The following is a 19,354-nucleotide window of genomic DNA, read 5'->3' on the forward strand; positions in this document are numbered from 1 at the left end:
GAGGTGGTTTAACGAAAGGTCTCCATACGCACTTACTTTCGTCCATAAAATTAACCTCACACCAACTACTATTTCAGTAAACACACGAGATGAACCACCAATAAAAAAAAAAAAACGTTAACCAATTATTTTCCAATATTGGAGCGAGAAGAAAAATCACTTCCTGCTACACTTGCACGATTAACAGCCATTGATGGGATTTCGTTCAACGTGATATGCTGTTCTAGTGATATACGTGCAGGTCTTATAGCTACAGGATTCAAAAGTTTACCCACAACAGTCAACACTGTGCGTAAAATGGTTGTAGATTACAGCAAAAAAATAAGGAGTTTTTTTATTACTGAAATAGCTAGCAAAAAAAAACCTGAATTTGGTGTAGGAGAAAGATTTTCTTTACCTTTTGATGAATGGACATCATTGCGTAACCGTTACAACATGAGTATTAATTTACATGCACGAAATTGTCAGTTCTGGAGCTTAGGCTTAATTCGTATAACGGGATCAATGTCTGCAGATAAGTGTATTAAGCTATTAGAACAAAAGCTTGCACAACATGAACTTGATTTGAGAAAAGATATTGTTGGTATTATGACTGACTGAGCAAGTGTGATGAAAAAAGTTGGGAGAATATTACCTGTAAATCAATAGTTATGTTTTGCCCATGGTGTGCAACTGGCCGTTATTGAAGTACTATATCAAAAGCAGGATATAGAAAGAGAAATAGATCAGCAATTCGACGAAGACGAACAATCAGATATAGAAGACGATTTTTCAGAGAGTAACTCTTGGGAGGATGATGATTTTTCTGACAATAATAAACTGGTTGATCTTGATGCTAGTCATAATTGGCCTCGAGGAAACGAATTTGATGTTACTGAGGTAAATTGTGGTCCAGTGATCAAAAAAGTACGAAAAGTAATAGTAATGATCAGACGATCACCAAAAAAAAACGATATCTTGCAGAAGTATGTTGCGGCTGAATATGGGAAACAAATAGCTCTAATTAAAGACTGCAAGACAAGATGGAATAGTCTTTTGTCAATGCTTCAACGCGTCTATTTATTAAAAAATTGTATACAAAAGGCATTAATAGACATAAGTCTACCGGAAGGTGAATCTTTGGCTTTATTTAATATTGAGCTTAAAACTGTATCTGCTATCATTAATGCGCTACTTTCAGTAAAAGCAACAGTTGAGGCTCTTTGCCGTCGGGATGCTAATTTGTTTACAGCCGATGTTGCCATAACTTTTATGTTAAAAAAACTTAAAGATGCTAACAACGTTATAAGTCAAAAGTTGCATTCATCTCTCGTTCTTCGAATGCAACAAAGGCGTACCGATGCAAGTGGGATCCTTCAGTATCTGCACAATGGTAGAACCAACATTCAGTCCGAATCTGAAATAGAGCTAGTAACAGTTCCGACTTCAATAAAATGTCGCAAATTAATAGTTGAGTTACTTGAAAGACTAGACGCTACAAATCCAGCTACATCATTAACAGCTAATGAGTCTGAATCAGAAGTTGAACTTTCTGTTTCAAATGAGGCACTACTCAAAATTGTTTCTGATTCTTCTGACTCTTCATCTGATTCTATTTCTTTTGCTCTTAAAAACAGCAAAAGAATCACAGACGAACTTAATAAAGCTATAAAAAAAGCACATTTGCCCAGCATACCAACTCGATGTGAGACGTTATCGATGAAAATTCAAAAGGAAATGGTGTTGTTTGAAAATGGAGGAACACGTGGTGATTTTTTGCAAAGAGCGTATGATTTTTTAATGACTATTAAGCCTACCAGTGTGGAATCAGAACGTGCTTTTTCTGCGGCCGGACTTTTTGCAACAAAAATAAGAAATCGTCTGGGGGATGAAACTTTGGATGTGCTCTGCTTTCTCAAAATGTATTTTAAGAATAATCAAAAATAATTGCATACGTATATTATATTTACAAAAACAACGTCTTTATAATTTAATAATTAAGTATGTATAATATTAAAAAACCAAAGAACTTCCTTGAAATTTGTAAGTTTTTTCTAAACATACTTTAAATGTCTTACTAATTTCCTTAAAATTTTTCTAAAATAATATGTTAAAATCTTTCAAAAACAGGTATTTCAAAATCCCGGGATCCCGGGAATAGGTAAATGTAATCCCGAAATTCCGGGATTACAAATATAGCACGGGATTGCAAACCCTAGATAAATCTTTTGTCTTTGTATCGTTTAAGAAAATACGCAAACTTTGTTTTTCGCAAACTTACTGATTCATTTTGGTACTTTAAATGCATTTTGATATTTCTAAAGTTAATTTTTTTTACAATAATAAAGCAAAATAATTAAAAATGTTTTATAAGAAAAGATTTTTGAAAAAAAATAATTTATAGCTGAGATATAAGGCTTCAGGCATAACTGTCCCGTTATAATGTTTAGAATATCAACTTAATGTAAGTTGATATTCTAAACATTAGATCGACGTTTAGTAAACGTATATATAAAAAAGTTTGAAGCATACATTTTAAATCAAGCTTCAATTTTTAGTCGCCAAACGTTTTATTCATTTTTTGACCGATTTCGACTAAATATTGACCAACTCTAAACCAATCTGTGTTTATTGGGTTATTTATTGGAAAAGATCACCAAGTCGCGAAATTGCTACTTATTCTTTTTTGTCTAAAGGTATTCCTCAATGATAAAGGTATTCCTCAATGATAGTTAACTTGCTGTAAGATTTTTTGTATTTAGAGGATCGAACAGGCAATGTCGGAAAGATTTAAAGTGAAACACAAGTTTAGGGAAATACTAAAAATATTCCTTTGCATAAAATCCTTATAGAGGTTCTACAGGCTTCTTGCTGACTGGAATTATTCTTCTAACGACAAAAAAGACGAATTTTCTTAAAAAATTGATTTTTTCTTAAGTCTGCTGGAAAGAGTTTTTCTTAAGTCTGTTGGATAGTGTTTTCTAAGTTTTTTTCTTATAATCAGCTTTAAAATGTAGGTCTTTGTCTGTCAAAGAATTCTATGAAGACCAAGTGAAAGAAAATTTGTTTCATTCATTTTCAATTGTTCAAACCTTTTTCTTATTTGACTATAAGGATTTTCCAGTGCAACATTGAATACATAAAATTCATAGCTTTTGGGTGCTTCTTTGTGGTATTAGCCCGCAGTTCTATCAGGGAGAATGTTTTTTTTCACATTCGCAGTTCTATCAGGCAGAATTGTTCTTTTTCATATTCGCTTATTTACAAACATGATTTCATCAAATTACAAGTTGCCTCTATCGTATTCTATGACAAATGGATTCGCCTCAGATGCATCAAAAAGTCATTTAGAATTTTTTTAGTGGATTTTTAGTAAAGTAGACTCTTTTCATTAATTTCCTGCCATTAATCTTTTAGCTTAAGTAAGCTTTCTCTGATCTACCTTAGATGACTATTGCCGTTATTACTTTTATTTTTCGTTTTATAACTAATGCAAAAAACGAAAAATCAAAGTAATTTCTTTGCTCTAGGACATATTGGAAGCGTCATCTTTAATGATGATAATGTATATTGGTTTATTATTTTTTCTCAAACCATAAATTTGTCGTTCTCCTCAACAAATTTTTTTTAGATTTCTTTTTTTTTTTTTTTTTATTTGAATTTTTCATGCTATATTTTTCTATACAATGTTTTTATCCGAAGATATTGTTGGCTAAGCATAGGAACAGCCACAAATAGTCATTAAGACTAATCCAAAGTAGCGTCCGTTATTGACCAACATTTTTGCGTACAGAAGTACTACTCAAGCGCTGAGTTGGCGGTGGCAGGATTTGAACCCGTATCGTGCAACAGTCCGGGTCTTTACTTTCCGTTTTAACGCTCTAACCAACTTAGCTATCCAGCCACATTTCGAGAGTAATGAGCTTGAATGCATTTTTCTTTTTCTTTTTGTTAAGCACTAAGCTTAACAATAAGATGCAAATAATCTTGTAACGTTTTGTTGTTGCGAGCAATTTATTCAAATGTACCATCAAAATAACGTTCATGGTAAATATTGCTTAGTTGATTAGTTTTAATGTAATCTAAAAGTTGCCTTCAATATATATTTGAACCTTCATTTCAAGACAGCAATCTTGATTGGATACCGGAACTTGTTAAATTAGTCAATCCATATAGAAACAAGGAAAATAAAAAAGCAATGCCACATACTTACACCAACCAAGCCAACCTTATCCAACTTTCTCTCCGCTCCTTTGAAAATTTGCGTTCCTTTTTAAATTCTGGAAAATTCCTATGATCTTAGGAGGTCTATAACAAAAATGTTGTTGTTTTATTAGTGTCTAATATGATTGAGAAGGATCGTTACAATGTGATCTAGTTAACTAAATCACATTGTAATGGTTGCATCAAGATAACTTTTATATATTTTTGGAGTCATTGATATTGATTTCTATTTCATCAAGCTATAAAGAAATTAACAAAATTGTTTTAACTTTGATTTATTGGAAGTCGTAAGATTTAAAATTGATTTAACTACCTGATAATCTTATATTTTTGTCTGACAAAAGCAATCTAAAAGTGTTCATTTATATTTGTTCTCATTTTCTTTCCAAATTTTCTCTTTTTTTTCGCACAGCTTTTTTCCCGGACAACTAATCTAATCTCGGAGGCCTTTGATTATTCATGCTAAAAAACTATTATTATAAATCGCAGAGCAAAAATCGGTTTTATCAACATAAAAATCCACTAAAAGATAAATTTCATGTCGAAGTATAGTCGGAGTGAATTGTATTTTTTGTTTACTTAGCCGTCAAATAAATAATATCGTTGGAAAAAAATGCATACATGACACACAAAAAAGTGTCTACTCGTTTGCAAAGAATACGCATTGCATAAGGAATAGGTTTATTATATGCTTATATATATATATATATATATATATATATATATATATATATTTTTTTTTTTTTTTTTCTTCTATTTCTATAAGCAATAAAAATAAGTTCAATAACTAAAAATTATACTTTTTTAATTTACTTGTTAAAGACTCGCTTAACAAACTATTTAGTTTTTTTTTATGCAAACAAATGACCTATTAAAAAACGTGCGTTCAAGTTATAAAAGAAAACTTGGTTAGTATCAAGTTTGTCATCTGCTAAACTTCTTACCCGTACAATAGTTAAAAAAAAAATTACTATTTATACATTTTAAAATAAATAACTATTTCACTATTATTCACAAAATAGGTAGTTTTCAATTTTTATCAAGTATTTATAATGTATTGTTCTTTTATTAAATATATGTGAAGCCCCATGATTTGAGGCACAGCCAATGCAAAGGTGGCACAATGAAAAATTTGTTAGTAGATTTAAGAATAACTAGCTTTCATCATTCTAGGCAGGCAGAGCTAGTTAGGCTACCTGTTGTCAATTATTAGATCCTAGACAGGCAGAATAGTTAGGCTACCTGTAGTAGATTATTAGATCCGTATTAAATATTAGATCCGCCACCGTGAAAATCAAAACGAGAATGCGCTTTTAAAATATTATCTTTAGAGCAATTGTGTTTGAGTCCGAACTTATAATAATTTATTAAGAATTGACATTAAGAATGACACAAAAGGAAGTATAGTTTGCAAATTTGCTGTTTTATACAATAAACGCTCTTAAAACTGTATCTTCCGTATCTCCCAAAAAAACTTTTAGTTTGTCTCAAAATTTATTTTTTTAATTATTTAAATAGGTATCTAAAGCTATGTAAAGTTTTATTTATAATGCGCAAGCAAAATGCCATTAAAATTGAGTCAGAAACGTTAAGGTGACAACAAATAGTTGCCATAACGCAACTGTCGCCTTATAGCGCATTTTTTAACACGTTTTGTTGCCTTTGAGTATATCCAGTGATATATATATATATATATATATATATATATATATATATATATATATATCCTTTATCTATATCCTTTATCTTTATATATAGATCCTTTATATTCATATTGGCATCAGGCCTATATCTGTTACAGTAGTCGATTTTTAGATCCGGCTGAATTATTAGATCCCAGTGCGTAAAACTATAAGTTGAACCTAATTTTTTATATATTTTGTTGTTATCATGTTTTTGATGTAAAGAATATTAAGTCATTTATCAATTTATTACACACGTGTATCAAATATATGCAAATTTTACACATTTGGGTCTAATAATCTTGGCGGTAATGTAATATAGTAGTAGATTTTCAGATCCGGATGAATTATCAGATCCCAATGCGTAAAACTAAAATTGTAATGAAATTAAACTTTTTTATAATTTTACATGCTGTGTTTATTTAAAAAATAAACACAGCATGTGTTTCACCATCTTTTTTACATCTTTTGTGAATAGAAAATTTACAAACAGTATCTTTTGCGGCATAGTTAATGTTTTAATATTATTTATTTTTTAAATAATATATTCGGACTCAAACGCAACATCTCTAAAGATTATAATTTAAAAGCGCAACCTCGTTTTAATTTTTTACGGTGGTGGATCTACTTATTAATACGGATCTATCATCTACCACATACCCCCCCCCCAACCGAGGGAAGATTTAGATTTTGGGGCCTTATTACAAGTTGTTGTTTGTTTGTTTTTTTAGTGGGAGGGGGGGAGGGAGATATGATTTTATTTAGATGATAAAGGTTTAGGAGTATGATCAACAGAAATTTTCAACTTAATTTTCCTACTTAAAAGTCTTTGTCTAGGAAGCCTTCTGCAAGACAGTAGTTCAATACTGTAAAAATCTGCCTAAGATGAGTGTTTTCATTGAGACACTATCTCTAGCCTTAACTTAGCTATGTTCCCAAGACTGGGGGTGTTTAAAGTCGGAGCTAACTGAAGACAATCTTACAAAGAAGCAAGACAGGCATTTTGTATTGAATAACATTTTACTTGTAGTAGGGTAATCACGGCAATCCTAGTTCTGACTAACAAATGTGTTGTTTGTCATTATGAAAAAAATGATATTCTCAATTTTAACTTACACCAGTATCATAAACTTGCATTTGACTCAAACTCAAATAAATCTAACTAATTTCAGCAAAAGGAATTAAAGCAATACAATCGATTTGATCCCTAAGGAATATAGTATAAAAGAATGCTTTCAAATTTATCAGAAAAGTTATACATAATGATACTTTAATTTCAAAAATTGTTCTATCAGAAATAATTGTACAGAAACGACAGGATTGCAATATTATATGGCTGTTTTAAAACAATCTCTGTTTGTAATTAGGAATTCTAACAAAGAAAGTTTTTTTGAAGCTTTGTAAAAGAAGCATTTTTTATAAGTAAATAAATTTATCAGAAAAGTTATACATAATGATACTTAAATTTCAAAAGTTATTCTATCAGAAATAATTGTACAGAAACGACAGGATTGCAATATTATATGGCTGTTTTAAAACAATCTCTGTTTGTAATTAGGAATTCTAACAAAGAAAGTTTTTTTGAAGCTTTGTAAAAGAAGCATTTTTTATAAGTAAATAAATTTTTCCCTCAACTACAGTGTGTGCATTTCAGTCAATTCAATTCTAACAATTCAGTCTTTAACTGAAGCGTATTTATATATTTATGACATATTTCTTGTATAAATATTTTATAATAATAAATCTAATAAAAACCCTTTAAGTATATAAAAATGAAGTTTAACTTTGAAGATAAATTTAATTTTACTCTTGTTTTCAAATCTTATTTTTAAATATTACTTTCTAAGCCAGAAAGATTTAGCCTAAAAAATTATTAAACCTTGTTATGATTTGGAAAGAAGTAGTTTCAATCTTGTTTTGTGGTATTTGCAATCCTGGAATTTGGCTGGAAACTGCGAGGAAGAAAGAAGAAAGCAACAATCGTGTTTTAAAGATCTTTAAGTTTTACATGATATATACAATATAACAATTTTTAGTTTTGAGCTTATTTCACTTTATCATTTCTTATTGTTGGTCTAAATTTCTGTTAAGTCAGCTTGAATGAAACAGAATAAAAGTGTACTTGGTGTCACAATTTACAGTTAAAATTCCTAACTTCCATAGTTTTTAGACAACAAGTTTTACAAACTCAAGGTGGGTCAAAGCTCTCCATTAGGGTTCCCATATGTCCTGATTTTACGTAGGAGAGCACAGTGCTAAATTAGTTAAATTAATTCTTTCATTGTGCTCTCCTTTGTAAAATCAGGACATATGGAAACCCTACTCTCCATAGTAAATAAAAAGTTACCATAAAAAGTTTCTTATAATCTTTTTTTTTTTTTCCTTGTTTTAATTTTTTTTTTGAATGACATTGAGATATTCTTTCGCAATGACATAAGTTTTCACAAAGTGATTTTCCAATACTTATATATATGTACGTAAATTGTATAGTTGTTAGTTACTGAACCATATTAGTGTTAAATGACTGAATCATATAGTTGAATGGCTGAATCATATTGTTGATTGGCTGAATCATTAGTGTCTTGATAGCTGGTAAATTTATTTTTAATTTTTTTTGAAATTTGAAATTGTTTCAAGTCTTAAACTATCATTTTTTTGATATAAATCCTATGATTCTAAACATATATCTTACAAACAGCTTTATAAAAACAATATAGCGTAAAGCAATATTACGCATTGTAATACAATGCAAATAAAAAGATAGTTGTGATGAATAAAAAGTTGATGCTAATTACATTTTTTTTTAATCTAAACAAGTATATAAGTTTATAGTCTATGTTGCTATGCAACTAAACAAGAGGTTAGTAAATAATTTAATAAAATGATGATTTCTATAGCAGCTTGCATATTTGTCATTTTCAACAGTAATAATATGATTTTAATTAAGTCTTAAATCACATTATTTGATTTTAAAAACTCTGAAAAGTGAAGCAAATGAGAAATTCTATTATAGTACCATTAAATTAATGTCTTTTGATGTTCTTTATGGTATTTTAAATGTTTATTTCTTATTCTTCATAATTTGTATATTTGTTATTCTAACACACTTAGTCTCAGTATGTGGTAGCAGGTTATAATGCTTTGGTTGAAGTTAAACATGTCTTTTGGAGGTCAAAGCATTTGGTCTTGGTCAAGTTATTAGCTAGAAAAGACTAAACAATATTACTATATTATAATGATCTATAATAGAGTTCATTAATGTTAATCATATTCTGTAATTATAGTTTTAAATAATGAAAATTCTAATCTTCAGTCATCTAAAGATAGGGTTGCCAGATGTTTTGCTTTTATGGAGGAGAATACAACGCCAAATTTGTAAAAATAAATTTTTTTAGTGTGTTCTTCGTAAAAGCTGGATATCTAGCTTTTACGAAGATAAAGATGACTCAAAATTTTTTTTTTTGACCTGAATATTAGATAATATATATATATATATATATATATATATATATATATATATATATATATATATATACATATATATATATATATATATATATATATATATACATACATATATATATATATACATACATATATATATATATATATATATATATATATATATATATATATATATATAATATTATTGCTCTGTTTTTTAAGAACATTGAGCACTCTATTTGTAAAATACACTAAAATAAATTACATATATACATATATATATATATATATATATATATATATATATATATATATATATATATATATATATATATAATATTATTGCTCTGTTTTTTAAGAACATTGAGCACTCTATTTGTAAAATACACTAACATAAATTACATATATACATATATATATATATATATATATATATATATATATATATATATATATATATATATATATATATATATATATAAAATATTATTGCTCTGTTTTTTAAGAACATTGAGCACTCTATTTGTAAAATACACTAACATAAATTACATATATACATATATATATATATATATATATATATATATATATATATATATATATATATATATATATATATATATATATATATATATATATTATGTATATATATATATATATATATATATATATATATATATATATATATATATATATATATAAATTAGTAGAAAATCATTTAACACTGTGTTTCATCAATAAAGACTCATCAGAAATGAATGATCAAATTAATAAAACTTCAATTTATTCCAAAAATTAAATTAAATTTTTGGTATAAAATTAAGTTGGTATAAATTGAAGTTTTATTAATTTTATCATTCATTTCTGATGACTCTTTATTGATGAAACACATTGTTAAATAAAAATAATTTTTCTCAAGTGATTTTCTACTTATTTATAATTGCTCTGTTCTTTTAAGAGCATTGAGCACTCCATATATATTTATAGTTTATGTGTATATATATATATATATATATATATATATATATATATATATATATATATATATATATATATATATACATATATATATATATATATATATATATATATATTTTATATATATATATATATATATATATATATATATATATATATATATATATACACAAACTATAAATGCTAAAAGGAAAGCAGCAAAATTCATGAGAATTACTTTTTGAACTAAGCAAATTTAAAAAATTGTTTGGCAATATTATATTAAAACTTACATTAAAACATTATTATTTTAATTGTATTGTAACAGTATATATTTACTTAAAGACATTTAAAAACAATAAATGCATAGAAACAACATATAAAGTAATACAAATAAATACTAATAAAAAGTAGTAAAAATTTAGGTTCTACACTTTATAGCATGCATCGGTTTTTTAGAAAATCATTAAAAGTGCAAAAAATCTCCAAACCAAAGTTTTTTAAAACCACAGAGTTTTAAAAAACTTTGTTTTTTAAAACCCTGTGGTTTTAAAAACCATTAAAAAAAGGGTTTTTAAAACCACAGGGTTCTCTAATGCATAACAATAAGTGATAAATATAAAAATGTCTTACAAGAAAAAGTTTTTGCTCAAGAAGTATCAAGATATGAGTTGAAAATTGTGAGTAAATAGAGTAAAAGTTAATAAAAATAGTTCACTTGCAACTTGTTTTCCATCTTTTTACTTATACCATATTACAGTTAGCTGGTTTTTTTTTAATAGTTGCTTGTAAAATAAAATTTAACATCAAGAACTGGACGAAGGTTTGTTAAGAATCTAAAGCGACAAGGTAATTTTATTGAATGTATGTGCAACAAAATTTTAGTTTTTTTTACTGTTTTATAACTAATTAAAATGGTGAATGTTTTATGGCTAATTATGATGGAGAATGTTTTATGACTAAATATGATGGAGAATTTTTTGTTGAATAAGAGTCGTTTAAAAACATAATCCTGAAAATTACAAAATACGAAGTACTGAAATTGTCAAAAACAGTACTTACATTTATTAAAAACTTACCTCCAGTATTTAAGTATAATATTGTCATATGATATTTTATAGAGGATGAGGAAAAATATTCTTTGGACGATGCAATTGAGCATATTGGATTTGGATTATATCAGATTCGACTTATTATTGTGATGGGATTATCATGGGTGATTTTCACATTTAATTATTGATCTTTTTTTTAATTATATTTTGTAATTTGTAAATTATAATGAATTGTATTGAAATTTTTTGATTTCATTACTTTAAATAATTATTATTAATAAGATTAAATAGTAAAGTTAATTAAAAAAGTTATTTATGAAAGATAAAGTAAAAGTAGTAAATCTGCTTTTACAAAGTTTGCATTAAAGTTTATTTATTTCATAAATGTATTTTCGATGTAATCAGTTTTGTTGTTAATTTTTTTTTTTTAAATTTGAATAAATAATTTCAAGATAGCTGATGCAATAGAAATGACTGTTATATCTATTCTGGCTCCAATATTGTTGTGTGAGTGGAAGCTGAATAATTACGAGGAAGCATTAATATCCATTGTAAGCATTTTCGCTCTAAACTTTACTTTTTAGTGATTTTTAATTAGTTTTGATACTTAATTTTTATCTTGTGTTTTCTTTAATTTTATAATGAGCAAATATTAAACACTTTGAATAATTAAAGTTGCAAAGCACTGAAACTCGCTGAACACCCATAAATAAAAATACCCATATTTCATAAACTTTCAGCCAATATACCAGAATGGTCAGCAGCTTTGCTAACTCAATCCTCTGAATATTTGATTTCACTTAAGTACTGCTTATCAGTTTGGCTGGTCAACTAACCTTATTCACTGGAGATAAACCTTTTTTTATTCAATTTAAATTTCTTTGTTATGTTATATTATGTTATTCCTTTGTTATTTGATTCCAGTTTCTTAAAATTAGCCATTTACCTCAACTTTATTTGTAAAATGAACATTGTGTTTAATTTTTCAGTATTTTTTCATCTAGTCTTTTAATACAGCTTTCTCCGACAACTTTCTACTATATCATTTTTTATAACCATTTGCTAAACAACGGATTTCTTTTCTCTTCAGAATCAGTAAGCATTTTACAAAGTAGTGCTATCATAGGATTGAGCTTAGCCAAGTAAGTTTTAAAACCTGACTTTTTCACAAAGCTTACAGAAGAAAAAAAACTTCTTAATTAAAAATATCTATATTTGTAAGGATCAAATCACCGAAATGAATCGCTTGGAATATCACCAGTTAAAATTAGTACTGTGTAGCATAAAAAAAACCTAGCTAGAAAAAAAAAAGATCTTTTCAAGCTAGTATTGCATTATCACTAAATTTTATTTAGAAAATCAATAAAGGTGTTTTAGAAAGGTTTACATGAGAAAGTAAAAAGTATTATGTTTGACACTATCATTTAACTTAAGCAAGATAAGTGTCTGCATTAAAGTAGTACAAGTTTTAGGTAGAGCTTTGTTTGTAGCTAGCTATGTAAGAGAAGCTATTGTTTTGATTACTTTTGTAAACAATACATCTTTCTGTACTCATTAGGTCAAATCGTACTTTTCTTTTTTAGAGGTTTTTAGTTGTTATTTTTACTTTTGGTTCATTTTAGTCACTCTTTCCTGCAGGTACTCATCAAATAGAAGCAGTTGAAAATTAATTTGTTTGTTTATGCGACACAAAGATCGCAAAAAGTGACTAATGGAGCCGCTTAGTTACGTAGACTTGGGAGATGTGAAAATTGAAGTAGATTGTAAATAATGTCATTGGGTGAGAATCATAAATGAATGTAAAGACTATTTTGTAGGAGGAATAAAATTTTAGGACTCAGGGATTAGGTGAACAATAACTCACGCTCTAGTCATACTAAACAAATGATAAAATAATTGTCTATGAGTAAACAAGTCAATATGTCTATGAGTAAACAAGTCAATCGATCCGCTGGTTTATTAAAGGCAACCATGGCTAAAATTATCGCACCATACAAAAACAATAAAATAAGTAGATAACAAAATATTAAGTAAAATAATAAAAAATGTAAGTATGGGCAATATAAAAAGAAAAAATAGGCTAATAAATGTGCCACTATTTATGGTCTAAACTCTAGATAATAAATTGAAAACTGATAATCACCTGTGTGAGATAAAAGTATATAAATGTCGTTAATGTAACAAATTCATAATATAAAGCTCACAAAACGCTTTAATACATGGGTGTAAGAGGTAAAAAAATGTTGGTTCCATGATAATTATTCAGAATTAAGTAGTGGATAATGGTGATCCCCCTCCTCAGGAATGCACTGCGATCACCAATGTCGTTTTGGAGTGCCCGAGACCTGCACTAACGCCACTCGTCAGGGGCGTGTCCTTGCAACAGATCTCACCGCCTGCACTCTTTTTTTTTAGATTTTTGATTTTTTTCTTAAAATTTAAAACCTTTAAAAAATTAGGGGTCCTACACTTTTTGTAGCCACATTGTTTGATTTTGGCTAAAATATATTATGATAAAATTCAAAACTTAATTATAATTTATGATTGGATACAAAATCGATAATTTTTTTAAAATTAATTTAACACAACCAGAGGATCCATTGAAGTATTTCAGAGGAATACAAGGACAGAGATCCATTAAAGTATTTCTGTCCTTGTACTCTGATTGTTGTGAGTTTTTGCAAAATTTTATAATTTTAATGAATAATAGCGCAATAATAGTTGCAATTTTCTTCTTGTCAAAAATCTATTTTAAATGCAAAGTATTTTTAATTTAAAGATTACACACTGCTGGGAGACATCTAAAATAAGGTACATGAAATGGGAAAAAAAGCTATTTCTAATATGTGCTTAAATTTAAACTTGAACAATAGATAATTTAAAGTTAAATTTTATTTATCAAATAATTCGCTATCAGTACTAAATTTATTTAAATGCAACCTCTAGACAATAAATCGAATGATTTCAAAGCTAGAATACCATTGCTTGAATATCCACATATTATTGCTGTCACAGAGACCTAGTTTATATTGATCTCTCTGAATGGATTAGACAATTATTCTGTATATCTATGTAATAGAGAACTAAGAGATGGTGGCATTGCCATCTATATCAAAAATGATATCAAATTGTTCGAATGTAAATTAAATAGCAATCAATTAAGTGAACAATTTTGGTGCCAGGTTATTATTGGCTTAGAGCGCATACTTATTCTCTATATCTATCATCATCCACACAACAATCATCAATCTAATCATGGAGCCATGTTTACAAAGAATAAAAAATTAAGTCATGATTTTCTTGATATTGTCAATAACTGTTTTTTTACGTAGTTTGTTCTCAAGCCAACTTTTTAAATAATATTTTTGACATCGTCTTTGTGATTTTCCATATCAAATAGATAAAGTCAAACTTAGACCACCTTTTAGTTGCATACAAAAAAATCACCTACACAATACTCTTTTTTAGGAGTTTAATTTAAAAACATTGGATGAATCTATTAACTTCAACAAAATCAGGTACTATTACATAGTGCCAAGGAAATTTATTTTATGGCAAGTCAGCTGAGGAATGCTGCTGTGGCTGTCAGTTTAATTAAACCTTGTATTTATGCCTAAAAAATTAAATTTAAATCATTAAATTGAAGCTTTATAAACAGCTTTTAAAAAGAGTTTTCACAACACAGTTTGGTTTAGTGAAGATTTTGTTACTTACTCAATATGATTAGACTCAGAGATAAAAGCCTAATGCACGCTATAGATGACCTTTCAGTTGCAAAAAACCATCTTATTGATATGTCAATTTTAAACTAAGCGAAGCTGCTTTTTACGAAAATTCTATAAAAGAAAAGATATCAACATTAAAAGTTTGTTTGATATTTAATCAAAGTAGAAAGAATTTGAAAGACATGGGTTTTCCCAATAATGTTCAATAAAAAAACTGCATCAACGATTGGATTGTTAAGGAAATGAATTATCTATCTATTGCATGTTTGCAAACCATAAATAATGATAATTTTCTATTAAAATATAAAAAAAAAAAAAAAAGAATAAGAATCCATTTACAGGTGACTTAATGTGTACATGTTGTACCAGCAACAAGTTCTTTTGATTTCTCTATCAGTTGAAACTGAATTCCTTATGTAATAATAAAGCTGAAGAAAAAACCAGCTCTGTCAACCCTCAAAAACAAGAGCCTTGTTTATCAAGGTGCATATGTTGAACACAAAAGGTAGATTTAGGTACCATCTAAATATGAAGGACTTTTATTATAGCAAAAATTGTAGTAAAGTTAATATACAGTCATGAACAAAAGTTTAATACCAATCACTAAAAATAACTGAAATAGGCGTATGATTGCATCACCCATCTGTATTGATTGCATTATATCAACTGTTTTAATTTTGATTGTTTTTTGAAAGGATTTTTAGCTGCTGTCAACATTCTGATTTTTTACTGAATTTTTGAAATATAGAAATAGTTGATATAGAGCAAAAAGAGTCTCTGACAGTCTTTAAGATGTCCCAAATTATAGCCCTATGTAGTTATAAGATGACAGAACGTACTGCAAAAAACTTGAGAGTCATTAAGACCTAGAAGCACCATTAAATATGACAAAATCTTGATAAAAAAGGATTGTTGTTAGGTATCCAACAAGTTCTGTAAAGAAAATCAGGCCTGAACTACTGGAAAGAGAATGCAAAGTGAGTCACATTTGAACTTTATATGGAAGTTTGTATCTGCAACATTTTCATGCAGGATGATGCGCCATTCCACTGCTTTAAAGATGCAACTAAGTTTCTGTCCCAAAAAAGTCAAGATGCTCGAATGGTCTAGAAATAAACCATTCGAGCTCTGATCTCAATCTGATTTAAAATCTATAAGCCAAATTGAAAGTATCAGAGCAACAACTGTCATGGGCCTCAGAGTTGACTAGAATGTCAAGAAATAATATAAAATAGAAAAAGTCTGGGTTAAGGAAATCTTAAAGGAGTTTTGATAAAGTCTATTGCCTCCATGTGCCTGTGCATACTTTTGACAAAGTATGCACAGACACATGGAGGCAATAATCAGGAACAAGGAAGGGCATACAAATTTTTGAATTTTGTATTATTGACTGATCTCAGATAGTAAAATTGCATCGTTTTGACATTTTCTGTGTTATTTGATGATTTCATGAAAAATGAAACTAGTTGTAATGTTTGAATGTGATGATATTGGATTTTTGTGAAAATTTAAGCTTGGTCTTAAACTTTTGTTTCTATATTGATGAATGGTAACACTCTTACCCAGTCCTCTATTTCATATATTTCCTCAGATTATCATTCACTACTGACCTCTCATTTATTCAATAAATTGCAAAGTTAGCATCTCCTAAGGTTGTCATAATCTTTTAAGGTTATACCATATTCTGCTAAGGTTGCCATATTTGCTTGTCATATTCTTTATAAAGTCGCTTATTCTTTTATGGAATACTGTTGTCATGTTTAAGCTGATTCTTTTAATTGAGCCCTCTCTTTTTCAGAAATGTCCACAAACACATTGTAACTGTTTTTGGACCTGCTCTAGCTGGTAAGTTTGAGCCTCTATCCCATTATTGTAAGGTTATATCTCTTTCTCTTTTCTATAAATACTGCCATGACTGCTGTTCAAGCAAGCTAGTTGTTCAGTCATTTTTTTTTGTCAACTGAAACCTAATCTTGGATGACTTGTCATTAACTAAGTTGCATCCTTTTACTGTAACTGTTTCTTCATGCTCAAAAAAGTTTTACTCATATATTTTTTTTCTGCAAATATTGGTGGTTTGGATTTCCCTCCCATCTTCATGTTTTTCTAACACACAATTTTCAGTTTTTTAAAGTTTTCTGTTCTACCCAATATAAAATGTTGTGTTTCTGCAAAGAAAATAGTGAAAAATTTTACACTTATAACTGTACTTTGAAATACATTAAAAGAAGAAAAATTCTAAAAATTCACAAACGCCAGTTTATAGATTGCCAAGGGATAAAGAAGAGATAACACATTGGAAACAATGTATTCCATATTTAAAAGTGTCTAACAATACATGTAAAAAGAAAACAGCCAAAAAAACCATTACCAATTTTGATTCATGTTCCTCTTAAAAATCAGCATATATGCTTTTTTTAAGATCATCTAAATAAGCATTGTCTTCAGCCAAAATTATTTTAATGAAACTAATGATATAATGAGATGGTTGTGAATTGATCATAAAAAAAAAAAGTGAAGGCCAGGGAGGCTAAATAAATTGTGGTAATAGCCCTCTATCAACTCTGTAACTCCGAAACACAAACCTTGATAAACAAGGCCACTGTGCGGAGAAACAAATTGAAAATTTTTTGAATAAAAAGTATTTTTAGGGGTCCTCCAAAACCCATGAACATTTATTGAATTCCTAATATTATCAAAAAAATAGTTCTTCAAAAGTGTATTATGATGAGTCACAAATAAAGCGAAATAATATGAAAATTTCAAAAATGATAATTATATTATTAAAAACTTATTAAAAAAAATTATCATAAAAATTGATAAAAACGCCCTTTTTTTTTTAATTAATAAACTTTATTTTTTTACACTCTCTGACTGCTTGAAGAGGGCATTTAAGCTTGAAAATGATCTCAAATGATCTTCTGCTACAGCATGGGGCTCACAGTGGTGGTGAACTTTAATTCAGATAAAACCCAATTTTTTTTAGTCAATCATTATTGCAATAATTTAAATCTTCCTATATTTATGAATGGTACTGTGTTCGATGAGTTATCTACCTAGAGTTGAAAAAAAACGTGTTTTTTTCCTTTGGCGTTTTTTGTTTTTTTTGGTGTTGTTTTGCTTTTCTTAACACTTTTTTAGTTTTTTTGGCATAAATTTTGGAATAGTTTTCCTTTATTCTACTATATTTTTAGTATATGAACATTAAAAGCACAATAAGATGTATAAACACCAATTTAAAGTAAAATTTTAATAAGAAATTATATTAGCTTTAGGTTAGTTATATATCTATACATACTGTATGGAAATGTTTATTTGTCATGTTGTACTAACAACAATTGTTAACACAATTATATCACAAATTTTGTGATATAATTGTGCTAACTCTCATTATATATAGAAACTATTATTATCCAATAAGAAAGTTACCATTTTAATTTTGATAATAAAAATATATTAGTATAAAATACCATGCAAATTTAATATCAGAATCAATCAAGATTGTTTACTTATTTGAGCATTTGTATATTGTGTAGTAATTTAGTCTTACATTGTTTATTTGTTATATTTGTCAAAAAAAAGTATATTACTTCTAGGCCCTTATAAAAAAAATAACCCTATATTGAACTTAATTTCAAGGAAAGTTTAAAAATTTTGAATTAGCATTATTTATGGAGTTTCCCAGACAACCTTCATCTGATGATTCGTGATTTATTTATTTATAATTAATTTTTTTATCTGGATTTTTTTTTAATTACATGATTTAATTGTCTAGACATTATCATATAGTACTATATCAGAACACTTGCAGAATTTTTTAACATGCTTTGTTTTTCAAGTTCAATTTTTAGACCATAATCTTATGACAAAAGGAATGTTAAACTTTTTCCATGGCTAATTTGATACAGAGGTTTAAATAAATGGGGGACTAAGGTTTTATTTCTTCCCCCTGTATGAAGAGCTTTATCATAATTGATTACAAACAAGAAGAACAAAGAGAAATCACTCAATAATTTAAAAATATCCTTTCTGTTTATATATATGTACGTATATATCGATATTATGGTGCTTTAAAACCCCTTTAGATAAAAAATCACAACTCAGTGTTTTTAATATGGTGTGGTTATCTTTTGTGTTAATCTATTTTTAGATTCTATTGCAGAAAAACTACAATTTTTATATCAAAAATAAAAGACATGAATTTCTATAATTTTTTTAATAGATTTATATAAAATTTCACTTCATATGAGTACTAAGTTGACTTTTTTAGCATAAATATTTTTTAAACAAT

General features: G+C 27.7%; 1 protein-coding gene across 1 annotated transcript in view; it reads left to right on the forward strand.

Annotated features, from left to right (window-relative positions):
* The window catches only part of LOC100200067 (synaptic vesicle 2-related protein), a 126,453-nt gene that overhangs the window by 7,277 nt on the left and 99,822 nt on the right, over positions 1-19,354 (forward strand). Inside the window, exons 3-4 of the mRNA XM_065808552.1 lie at positions 11,408-11,502; positions 11,791-11,889. Coding sequence (XP_065664624.1) covers positions 11,408-11,502; positions 11,791-11,889 — 194 coding nt within the window. The remainder of the gene's footprint in view (positions 1-11,407; positions 11,503-11,790; positions 11,890-19,354) is intronic.

Source organism: Hydra vulgaris, chromosome 10, assembly GCF_038396675.1.
Source record: "Hydra vulgaris chromosome 10, alternate assembly HydraT2T_AEP".
NCBI lineage: Eukaryota > Metazoa > Cnidaria > Hydrozoa > Anthoathecata > Hydridae > Hydra > Hydra vulgaris.